General features: G+C 40.8%; 1 protein-coding gene across 4 annotated transcripts in view; it reads left to right on the top strand.

Annotated features, from left to right (window-relative positions):
- Positions 1–12,621, top strand: part of COL18A1 (collagen type XVIII alpha 1 chain) — a 234,908-nt gene that overhangs the window by 150,478 nt on the left and 71,809 nt on the right. For all 4 annotated transcript variants that reach the window (XM_089680860.1, XM_089680856.1, XM_089680857.1 and 1 more), the window contains one exon: positions 3,882–4,426. In XM_089680860.1, coding sequence (XP_089536986.1) covers positions 3,882–4,426 — 545 coding nt within the window. The remainder of the gene's footprint in view (positions 1–3,881; positions 4,427–12,621) is intronic.

The following is a 12,621-nucleotide window of genomic DNA, read 5'->3' on the forward strand; positions in this document are numbered from 1 at the left end:
TGATGATGAAAGTTCTAATTCTGGAGGAAATTTTATTCTAGCACAGACACATTCAAATAAATATGCTTTCCACCAACGAGGGGCCACATTAGGAGTTAGAATTTTTTTCATTCAGATTAAAAGAAAGAAAAATGTTCCATTCATCGCCCTGTATTTTACGTCACTATAGTCAGAAAAATTGATTTGTCGCCATTTATCATTAGAAAATTCAATGAAAGTTTAGAAAACAAAATTTTCTATTACAATTCTGTGTATGGCTAGCTTTAGTAACTGGGAGGTAACAGGCCGGGCAGTTGACCTATTCATTTGTGGGCAGAGGGTGAGACAGCCATTGTCTTTTCTTTTGAAAGCCCAATGTAAAGGTCACATTGACATTTGCACTTTATATGTATTGTAGTATTGAAGGATTTATTTCACTTGGTGATTAATTTCATATAAAAAAGGTGTGCTATTTCAAAGCACTGCTAAGCACCCGATTGGTGATCAAATCTATTGAACACCATGTTATTTCTCTTGTGTATGCATGTAGTTGATGTCAACTCATTGGGAGTACAAAAGCCCTGTAGTTGTACTTCTAGCATCTTCTCCTTGCTGTCAGTGAGATTAAAGGAAGTGACTGGAGGAAGTAGAGGGCTCAGGACCAACTGTATTAGGAAAGTAGCCATGTTGTCACCCAAGAGTCCTCTGGATCAAAAGCCACACCACCAGAATTTTTTTTATTTCACTCATGGGTGGACTGACAGGGGTGTGCTAAATCACTCACCAGCTTAACAAATGTTTAGAGGACTTCTGTGTGGAGACCTCTCTTTTGAAGTCCTACTCTCAGCCATCATGGGGTCTCACGTTTACTGCTACATCAAGGTAGTCTCACCCCTCTAGCTGCAATGTCCACTATCTCGAGTAAATATGCAACCCAAAGGTGACTGTGAGTCTCCCTCATAGAAAACCCAAGGGTGAGTGTGAGTCTCCCTCATAGGCAAGTCAGCATGCTGAAAATGAAGGTGCAAGTGTTTACCCCTAGAGACCCCATGAGCCCATCACACCAGCCACCATCCAGAACTGAAAGGTGAGTTCTGGATGAACTTAATTCTTCATGCTTACTAACATTGATTCCATGAGAAGAAACAAGCAATGGTGAGCTGTGAGGGATTTGGCAGTGATTAGTAAATGACTAAGTGATTACAGACAGCATATTACGATTAGCTGCGGATGTACCATAAAAAGCACATCTGCCATACTAAAGGGTCCTTTATATGCAACTTAAGTGGCATTGAGTTCTAAGAGCCCCTAAAGTGTCAGCTGTTCCTTTTACTAGGGAATTTTCCCATGAAGACCCCATAAATGGCATATCTCCGGGGACAAATGGAAAGAAGTCGAGGAAACATCGTACTGGGAAAAGAAGCATCTGTAGATATTTTTCTGTTGCCATTTTCATTCCTGATTAGAATTGCTTGAGACACTATACCAAACTGAAAACATATTTGAACACTCCAGAAGACATACATTCATGGTTGCAACAAATGTCTTATTTCTAACAGTTGTGCTATGTCAGTTCTTGTTGGCTGGGGGCTGCCCCTCTAATAAAAATGCCAGACACATAGACTTACTTAACAAGGCAAAGAGTAGCATACAAAGCTCTATAACCCATAGCAACCAACAAACTGTGAACTGATGAATGGTGGACTCTGAATAGTGTGCATGATAAGGCTATCATTTTATAAGTTTAGCAATATAGACACAGAATTTCAAAAGCATGTAATGTGAAAAATGTTAACAAAGAATTGTGCTTTTAGTACAGTTATTCTTTAAATGCCCCCCCTCCCCCGATTAAACAGGAAGAAAGGGAAGTGTCCTCAGAAGATCTCTCTAGAAAGGTGGTGTTTATTAATAGGCCAATGTACAAACATTATTCATTAAAGGGGTTGTAAACCCTTACATATACCCAGTGAAGTGACTGGCCTCAGATAATTAAACAAATCTTTCTACATAATTTGTACCTGTTTATCTGCAGTATTCTCTTCTGTACCTCCTTTCAAAGTGCTGAATTTATAAAGCTTGTCTGAGAGTTCAGAAATTAAACACTTCAGAACTCAGTGAGGAGAGCTCTGAGAGCTGATTGGAGGGAAGAGGCACACCCCCTCCACACAGCTCACAGGAACAGACCTGAGGCTGTCAATCTGCTGGAGCTGCCTGTCCTGTCACCTTTTTTTCTCTTGGTGTCAGGAAAACTTGTCAGAAGTAATTCATGTTGATAGCTGAGGAATAAAGAAGAAGACATAAATGACTCTTAGTGCCCTTATTTGAGATAAGTATATACTACAGATGGATATGCTTTGCTCATATTTCATGTCTGAGGTTTCCAACCACTTTAAAGTGGTAGCCTAAAAAACAAAAATGTGCTAGTGGGCAAACTTTTTGGTAGATTGTGGATGGATAAGGGAGAGCACAGAACCGTTATGGGGACTAAGGTCACAATAAAAACCTGACATGGGATCTACCACTCCCGCACTCTTTCCAAAAAGAATAAAGTTGCTGGATTTGGGCTTTAAAGTATATCGTAAGCCATTTTTTTTTTCATTTTAGATAGAATAGGGGAGGGTTAACACACTGTTCTTTGTTTTGTCACCCGTGTCTCAATAGGAAGATTTCCCTTCACATCCTGTCCCATAGGCTTAATAGGAAGTAAGAGAGAGGGTATCCTTCCAATATGAGGGATCTCCTCTTAGATAGTTAATAAAGGAACAAGTATCCCCATTGGAAGATTTCCAGCTGTTCTGGTGGCAACTCAAAATTTTCGATTAGCTATCATTTTAATTCCTGGTAACCAGGACAATTAAAGAGGGAGAAAAACATTGAGAAAAGAACTGCAGGGGCATTATTGAAGCCTATTACCTTAAAACAAGAATCTTCCAATGTGGGATATGGAAGTTTTTATTAGTTTTTATTAAACCCCTGGGATTTTCTGTGGCTGTGAGTTTTTGTATTGTCCCAGATATCTCAGTGACAATGCAACCTTTTATATTCTGTAATGGGTTGTAGATTGTAAGATTCATTATTGTCAGGTTACAGATCACCTTAGTCTTTATGGTAGAAGTGACGTTCGAACACTGGCCATACAAGGAGCGAATTTCATAATGCTAATTTTGGATGGCATCAGCATCCTTCCACCCAACATCCCTTTATTTGAGAATCAAAGGAGCCATGCAGAAAATTGGCGTCCGGACAGCGGCTGCATCCAATCAGATGCAGCCACTGTTCAGGAATTCTGACAGCCGTGGGTGTCAACTGTCGGAATACAATAGCCAGAAGGAGAGATCATCCATCCATGCTGTTTCACATGGATAGGGGAATCAAGTGACTTCTTTTGTGTAGTCTGCAGGGCTGAACAAGATAAATCTTATGGTATATGGCCAGGTTAAGGTAGAACAGTGCAATAATATACATTGTCAATAGCATAAATTGTCTAATTATTTTAATTGTGTCTAAACACGCTTGTGTAGGAAATGGGCACTTTTTGGCTGCTGTGATAGAGGGCTGTATTTAATTAAATACAGCTGGCCTGAAGTGTTTGAATAAACACAACATCTTTGTGTGTCTGCAGTTGATACAAGTGTGAATGCTTCCCATGGGCACAGTTTTCACTTCATGATCCTATACAAACATATTGGAACATGACAGGTAATAAATAATACTTGGATGATTAATCAACAGCCAACAAAAGTAGGGGACAGGTTTTTTTTTGTAAAATTAAGATGCTGTTTATCTATTTGAGTTCATGCTTTGAAATATTTATTATAGTGTGAATTAAATTGTATGCTCATTTCCAGTGGCTTGACATTTCTAACAGGTCTCTCATTTTCCTCTCTGTGTCATTTTCATAGATCGGGTGAATGTAGAGGTTGGCCTCCTGCAGCTCATCGGAGATCCTCCACCAGAACAGATTACTAAAATCTTTGGCCCTGATAAGACTCCCGGCTATGTATTTGGAGAAGATGCCAACACTGGACAGGTGGCACAGTACCACCTTCCTAGCCCCATGTTTAGGGAGTTTTCTATTTTGTTCCACATACAGCCTACCACTAAGAAGGCCGGAATGCTGTTCTCCATCACAGATGCTTCACAGTCTATTGTGTACATTGGAGTGAAGCTGTCAGAAGTCAAAGATGGTAAGCAGCAGATCATTTTTTATTACACTGAGCCTGGATCAGCAGTGTCCTTCCCTGCCGCCACCTTCAGCATCCCAGCACTGACAAACCAATGGACCCGCTTTGCCCTCAGTGTGGAAGAAGAGGAGGTTACCCTATATATGGAGTGTAATGAACTGAAGAGGGTCCGTTTTGAGAGGTCACCTGATGAGATGGAGCTAGAGGATGGATCTGGGCTTTTTGTGGCTCAGGCTGGAGGGGCTGATCCTGACCGCTATCAGGTAAATGTCTTTTCAGAATAAGGTCATGAGGTGGTCATCTGTTAACATCAAAATTATGTATCGTAGATTACTTGTCAGATTGAACCAGTGGTTGTGTCAGGGTTTTTATGAGCTAATCATTTGTAGTTAGGAAAGCCAAGAATTCTTGATAAATGGCCATGTTTTTACTATGTGTAGAATGTTCATGTGTTGCATGAAAGAAGCTGATTAATGTTATAGTACTGGATACATTTTTTAACTGCCTGTAGTAATGCTAACATGTATGATGAAAGTTGGGTGGAAGAAATAGTTCAACCATGAGAGCTTCTTTTTTGTAACTGTAAATCAGGCAACTTTGCTGAGCTTTGCATTTCAATTGTACCAAACTGAAAGGACCAGTATTAATTGAAATCAAGCACCTCAAGGTATTTGCATGTTTACCCAAAGATTGCCTGCAGAGAAGAACCCCTAAAACATGGGGTGCACTGTAAAGGTGGCATCAACTATGCAGTGCATCCTTTTACAACCTTTTACAGAGGAACCTTGAATTAATTTTTCATTTCTTGCTAAAATATTACATTTCTAGCTACATTTCTGTGGCCAGTAACTTGTAAATATAATAATACATAAAAGAAAAAAGACTGTTATGTGTATAGTACATTTGACACTCAGAGCAGAAAGTTTTTTTTAACACTCCCGTTTTGTTAGAAAAAAAATATTTCAGTAACAATCATGAAATGGAACAAATAATAAAAAAGTTCAGAAAAGAAACACTGATGGTGAAAACTGTAGTGCCATTTACATTGGTGGTCAATGGAAAGTGCCTTCTTATATTGGTAGTTGATGTAGTGGTCCCATACATTGGTGGCCATTGGGTGAAAGATCTCTTATATGAATGGTCAGAGGGTGAAGGACACTCTTTCATTGTTCACCAGTGGGAAAACGGCCCCCCTTACATATAGTTAAAAAAGATTATTGATATTAGTGGTTATTGGGAGTTCAAAACTCTTACTTGCTCAAGATACCACCTAGCAACTTCTGGAGGAACCTCAGTGTTGACCTGAAACAAACTGAATGGAATGCTTAGGTATGTCTTAATATTACGTTACAGTTTTGCAGTATATCTGAAGGAGATTGTATATTGTATAGCCGGCCCAATGCCAGCCCAATGGCCAGCTTTTGTCTTCTCTGGCCCATTACACCTAATGCCCTTTATCACTGGTCCATCACTCTGATGAAGTGACTTTACCAACCAGTATTAAAATGCATGTAGAAAAAAGGGGATGACCAGATCAGTTGTCCTCAGTAATTAAAATTACTGTATATAGGTGAGGTGGAAGGCCCTGGTCAACTGCATTGTTATGTGGGAGTTGTGCCTAGTTCCTGCATTCCACAAGCTGCTTTTCCCCAAGCTGGGATATAAATTCTTATGCAAGGCAGACTACACATTGACCCCATTTACATTTGGGAAAACAGCAACTCGTAAAGATCAGGGAAAAGTTGCAGAAATTTAAAAAGACAATAATGGGAGTTGCTTGTCTTTAAGAGTTGTATTCATTAAAATGTATTTCTTGCCAGAACTTTTTAATTTCTTTGTTTAGATAAATAAACCAAATTTTTTTTTTTTTTTTGCAATCTATGCTCCATTGTGGAAAATATATCTTCACTTCCTGTCCTGTTGACAGTGTTGTCACTGTGTAGAATGTGAGAGGAAAACTCCAGTAGGGATGGGAAAAAGCTAAGATTCTAGCCATCCCCCTTCCTACAATTAGAAGTACTTGATTACCTTTTTATCCCTATTTCCACTTAGTGACAACATTGCTAAAAAGAAAACTGACATGTTCTGACCATTCCCTATTCCCTATCCAAAAAAGTTTTTACAAGAGCTACTCTTTTATTATGTAATAGGTCAAACGTCCAAGGTGCTTTAACTGTTATTTAAACACATTAATCTTTTTTTAAAACCAATCTAATATACAGAAAAAAGCATTAATGAAAGTTAAAAAAAATCTTTAAACGTGTGGGTGGGATGGTTATTAGATATCGGTAACACTTGGCAGATATACATCAGTAAGATAATAGCATAATGACTGCGTACTTGATCACAGGCAGAGAAGACTGACATTCACAGACAGTATCTGTATACCCCGGATTCCAAATTCCTTTTATTGTTCCTTCTTCCCTATCATCATTTTCTATTACTGACTGGCTTTCTGTCTTTCTGTCTGCTACGTTGGTTTTCAGACTGTTGTCCTGGGGGTGTACATAGAGCAGATCTGAGTAATATGCTTGGAATCTGCTGTCCGCAGTGTGTGAACAAAGCGGGCGTTTTCTTCCCCTGGAAATTGAGGAGATGCTGAGACAAAGGGGAAATTGAGTGCTGAGAATGGAAGGATATGTGTGTGATAAATGATGATTACTATACGGGAGGGGGGACTAGTGATGGGATGTAGAACAGCTGAAGGAACAACAAGTCGGATGGTTGTGTGTGACTTCATGTTGGGAGATGTCCTTGCCAACAGGATAAAGGAGGTCAGTGTTCCTGCCCTGGCAAGCTGCACAGTACAAAGAGGGTCGGCAAGAACATACAAACCTTGTGGATGCGGCAAGGATGAAATTTATAGGCCTTGATAGATTTAGGAAACATAATAATCCCGCATAATAGCATAAAATAAACCTCAGATAAATAATGTAGTTTTAAAAGTCACTTAAAAAGCTTTTAAGGAAGGATAGTTTTACATATATCTACTTTTCTAATCCTCTCTGTTGCAGTTAGGAAGAGAATTCGTCCTCTTGTAACCACTACATGGGAGAATCTGCCTGCTAGAACATCTATGTGTTGAGGAACCTGTACTGTTGAAGTGGAACTCAACACTTTTCTAGATGACTGTAGATTATTTTAATTTTTAAAAAATTATGTTTATTCAGATTTTCAATTTTTCTTTTCACAAAATTACAAAAGAAGATAATATACAAAATCCTGATACAAAGGAACCAGGCAGGAGACAAAAGCAACAAATGAAAGAACAAATCAACAGAATAACTAAATGGAATGTACACTTCAAGACAATTAAGCAGAGGAAATGTTGTCATTCACAAGTGAGACACGTCATATTCATACATATACAGAGGAAAGCCGAATTCAGGACTGGAGACTTTAACTCCATCCCAAAGTGGCACATATAAGGGTCATAGTAACAGAAAGGAAACTTCACATGGTCAAGAATACATCTACATCAAGCAGATTCCCAAAGATCAGAACAGAGATACTTAATGAGAATCCATGAGGGATAGGGACTTGGACTAACGACTCCTACTCTGTTTGCAGGTGTAAGAGAAAGTCCCCCAGGGTGGGGGGGGGTCATTTCCCATAATAGATGTGGGGTCAGAGACCTTCAAGCGACCTAGGGTATTAGCCAGGTTGGATTTAGCATACCAGGCAGTGTATTGAAATGTGACCATAAGTTGATTTATTTCCCGTTGGGAAAGCGTATGTTCGATAAAGGCCCTCCAACGTGTGAAAAAATGTTTGGTGTAGATTATTATTAATATGCAGGAGTTATATAGCGCCAACAGTTTGCACAGCGCAACAGCATGAGAGCATACAGTACAGTTACAATTCAATAAAGGAGAAATCACAGGGCCCTGCTCGTTGGAGCTTACAATCTAAAAGGGATGGTCAAGTGATAAAAGATAATAACTGCTGGGGATGAGCTGATGGAGAAAATAAAAGTACAATTGTTGGGTGGAGGCAGGATAGGCTCTTCTAAAGAGAAGGGCATTCAGAGATAACCTAAAAGTGGACAGAGTAGGAGATAATCAAAGTACAATTGTTGGGTGGAGGCAGGATAGGCTCTTCTAAAGAGAAGGTCATTCAGAGATAACCTAAAAGTGGACAGAGTAGGAGATAATCAGACAGATTTGGGTAGGGAATTTCAGAGGATGGGAGAGGAGCTGGAGAAGTCCTGCAGGCAAGCATGGGAGGAGGTGACAAAGAAGCTAGAGAGCAGGAGGTCTTGGGAGGACCGAAGAGAACGGTTTGATTGGTATTTTGAGACAAGGTTAGTGATGAAACTTGGGTCTGAGTTGTGGATGGCTTTATAAGTTATTGTTAGTATTTTTAATTCAATTGTTGGGTGAGCGAAAGTCAGTGGAGGGAATGACAGAGAGTCATAGCAAATACTTGGTAAGGAGGATAATTCTGGCAGCAGTATTCATGACAGACTGAAAGTGGGATAGCCCATATAAAGGTAAGCCAATGAGAATGGTTGCAGTAGTCCTGGTGAGAGATAACCATGACTTGGGAGCTTTGTGGTCTCATTGATTAAAAAGAGGCGTATTTTGGAGATGTTGCCGAGATTGAGGAGGCAGGCTTTGAACAGTGGTTGGGGGGCTGAAAGGAGAGTTCAGAGCCCAAGATTACACCTAGCACCCTGTCATGCGGGGATGGGTAGACAGTTGTGCTGTCGATCTTGACAGAAAAGTCCCAACAAGATATCCAACAAGAGATCATATCATCTGGTTCTCACATCCACTGACCAACCTCCTGGACATACAGCCCATTTCTGACTTGGCCAGCAAGTACACAAGTGGCTGGTTTTCCATCTTTTCATGGAAAAGTGAATGTTTGATGTCTGTCGGACAGAGGTTTTCAATTGTTTAGACATATGTTTGTGTGACATTGAGCTCTTCTAGCATTCAAAGCTGCTATATATTTAAAATCTAGAATATATATATAAGATATAATAGAAGTCTATTGCTCAGTGCAGCTAACCCGCAGTAAAGCCTTCTTTTCCTCTTCCAGCTTCTGCTGGCATCGCTCTCCATCTCCAGTCTGCTAGAAAGGTCCCAAGTGAAGTGCACTTGGTATCACTCCACCTGGGACAGAACTCAGTGATATAGAGGAAGCATCGACTTATGTGGCTCCTGATCACTCTCTGGCCACCTGCTTCGTCCGATGCTGGCACCAGCTTGATGCACTCTGATGTTCTGGGATGGTGGGTCAGCAAGCCCAATGGAATGCTGACCACGAGCATGCGCTTTCCTGATTTGAGGTCGAGGGCTACATCAAAGGGCTCTGTGGGTCACAGGTTGTGCACCCCTGGTCTAGATATAGAATTGACAGCTCTCCCTTAATTAAAGGGAATGTATAGTGTATATTAAACTCCCTGTGTGCTGTTATTTCATCTTTAAAGTTAGGCAGAGAAGTAGACTAAAGCTGGCCATACACTGAACAAATTTCAGTCAGTGGTTGGCCCTGTTGGCACCCTTCAGCTGGGCTGAACAAGAAAAATCTAACTGGGTATAGCTAGCTTAATACCAAGCAATAACAAAAAATAAAAGAGCAGGTGTGTAAATGGGAAAGTCATATAAGGCCCCTTTCAGATGGGGCGAACCTGTCAGCGGATCCTCCTGCTCAACGGGGGATCTCTCCTCTGATCCCCGATGAGCAAGCGGATGACAGGTCTGTGCACTTTCCACTGCTGCAGAGCAGGCACAGACACAGCCCCTGTTTTCTATGGGGCGGTCAGATGGAAACAAACCGCCTGTATGTTTCCACCCGACTGTCATCAGATAAGATATGCCAGGCGGATGGGAAACAGATCCCTATCCATCTGTTTTTAGCATACAGGATCGGATCGGATACGGGCAGGTGGACACATGTCTGCTGGCACCCACCGGTCCATAGAGAGCTATGGATGGTCTGATTGGGTCCACCTGAAAAACTGACAGTCAGTCAGTGTGAAAGGGGCCTATAAGTTTCTTTTAGGTAAATACTTTATTAATAAAATATGTGTTTACTAGAAATACGTTCTTCTTTCCCTTTAAAAGAGTGTCTCTGGTCTTGAAGAGTTCTCCTTGGATTTTTGTATCCTGTCTTTTCTTTATTAAGTCTAATTACAAGATAATAAGCAGATTGTCTTTTGAACTTCAGCATTTAATTAATGGATCCTGTTTTTGTGCAACAGCTGCATTATTGACCCTTGTTATGTCTTTGTTGTCCAAGCCGAATTTGGAGCTAAGCCTTATTTTCTTAACATTCTGTAAAGAGAGATCCACGCTTTTGGCAACAATACAGGTTTACAGATTAACTGAACGACAAACATTAAGTCTGAAATCAAATCTGAACGTCCTGATTAAAGGTACCCATAGGCATTATGTCGTCATTGCCTGATCCTACCAGTTTTAAGTAGGATGGAATGATGGTTGTTCATGGGGATCCTCAGGCCTCAGCATTCACATCCAAGCAATCAGCGAGGTGGGGATGTTTCTTAATAAATTGTCCTGTATGACAGGTACCAAATCCAGTAACTTTGTGATGTGCAAGTCTCAAAAAGACAAAAACATCCTTTACCTTTTGTGACTGAGCCAAATCGTCCTTGATTTGTGTCTCACATGCTCCCCTCCTAGACACTGTCGCTTACAGTGGGAGGGGTTCTGCAACAGAGGCAGTCCAGTCAATCCATAAAGCAGTGGGCAGAACTAGGCATGGCCAGGTGCTGACTGACAAGTAGCATGCATATGAATCAGCAGTGACAATGTTGATAGCCACGACCCTTGCAACATCCTATCCCACTGTTGTTCAAGCAGGCACAGCCTACATTAGAGGGGCAACTCTGCTCTGAATTCAGGAGCAGTGCAGCATTGTTGCCACATCATAACTGAAAGTGGCCTTAGGTGGACTTCTTTGGCAGGATCAACAGATATTGTGGGAATTGGTAGAGGGACAAAGAGAAAACTGTAAGTTAACTTTATAATTAAGTGCGGCACTTATTTTTATTTAATGGGAGGCCATAATTCTACTTAATGCCAGGTAGAATTTTTATATCAGAAAAGACCCCAGAGGGCTCTTGTGTCATAAATTTTCCCACTGCCTGTCAGCGAGTAATGTGATCTGAGCCGCACATGTGCAGCTCAGACCATATCCATGGCCCGCTCTGTATGCCGCTGCAATGTGACTCCTGTGTGCATGCGCAGGAGTGACGTTGCCCTGGCACAGCCATTCAAGCATCTGAAGATCAGAAACCCGGAAGAAAGTCCGGGTGAAGATGGAAGCTGCTGGGGACAAGGGAGAGCTGTGACAGTGTAATGCTGTAGGTAAGTCTGTCGTACTGTGCTATTATGCACTGCATACTAGTACATTATGGCTTAAAGCTGCTGGGGGGACCCATTTTTTAAAATAATAAGAATGACTTTACTACTGCTTTAAGGCTAGGTTCTGAGACAGTGCCTTCACTCTCTGTGAAGCTGCATAGGTTCATCCATTGGCTAGTAGTTAAAATGCAGCTGAAGATTCAGGTAATGCTGCCTCTGATATTCTTCTCAGATGTACTGTATGTATGTCCATGACAGGTTCCCTTTAAACTAAGGAATATAAAGCAAAAAAGGCAGCGCTCCTCCTTTGTATAATCTCAAAGTGCTAATTCAAATCTAAATAATATCCTTAAAACAAAAGTGTATATAAATCAATATTACAAAAAATAAATTATCTTCAGCAAAAAGTGTCCTTTTACAACCTATTCAGTAAACCAAGAATGTGAAAAAATATAATATGTCCAAACACCATAAAAAATATGTATAAGTGCTTTTCTCTTTAATATTCAAATTTCATGTGAAAAAAAACACACAAATGACCGTGTACAAATCCACCACCAGATAGATTGGGTAAACTCACCAGAGCAATATGCTGGTCAGATTACAAACCAGCACAAAGGCTTCTGCTCTGGGAGCAATGGTCTGCAGATGGATAACCAGCGTATGTGGGATAATTCAAATGGCACTAAATTCTTCTCAGTCTCGGAACGAACTCAGGAAGTAAGAGAGGAAAGACTCAGAGCGTAACACCGTATCAAAACTTTATTCATAAAAACACAATATATTCCACTCACATTTACTAGTGTCCGAGCCATGAATAGCAAGCACAGCAAAAATCAAACAGCCTGCTCCGGTGTATACAGCTGCTCGCTGAACGTGGTGACGTCACCTCCAGAAGCCCCGCCCTACGCGTTTCGTCACTTGACGTCCTCACGGAGCGGAACCTTTTTTTGTGGTGTCCAAGCTTCCCACTACATATGGTCCCCATCCACATTTTGAATGGCTGGTGTCTATAATGGGCTGACTTCAACGGCCAAAGAGAATTTGAAGAAGCCAAAAAAAGGATGGGCAAGCTTTGCACCTGTCATAGTGGCCTGGGATTTGGCTGTAGAAGTAAGATA

The sequence above is a fragment of the Staurois parvus genome, unplaced genomic scaffold (genome assembly GCF_062004578.1).
Source record: "Staurois parvus isolate SC_StPar_1 unplaced genomic scaffold, SC_StPar_1.0 ptg000251l, whole genome shotgun sequence".
In the NCBI taxonomy this organism is placed as follows: Eukaryota; Metazoa; Chordata; class Amphibia; order Anura; family Ranidae; genus Staurois; species Staurois parvus.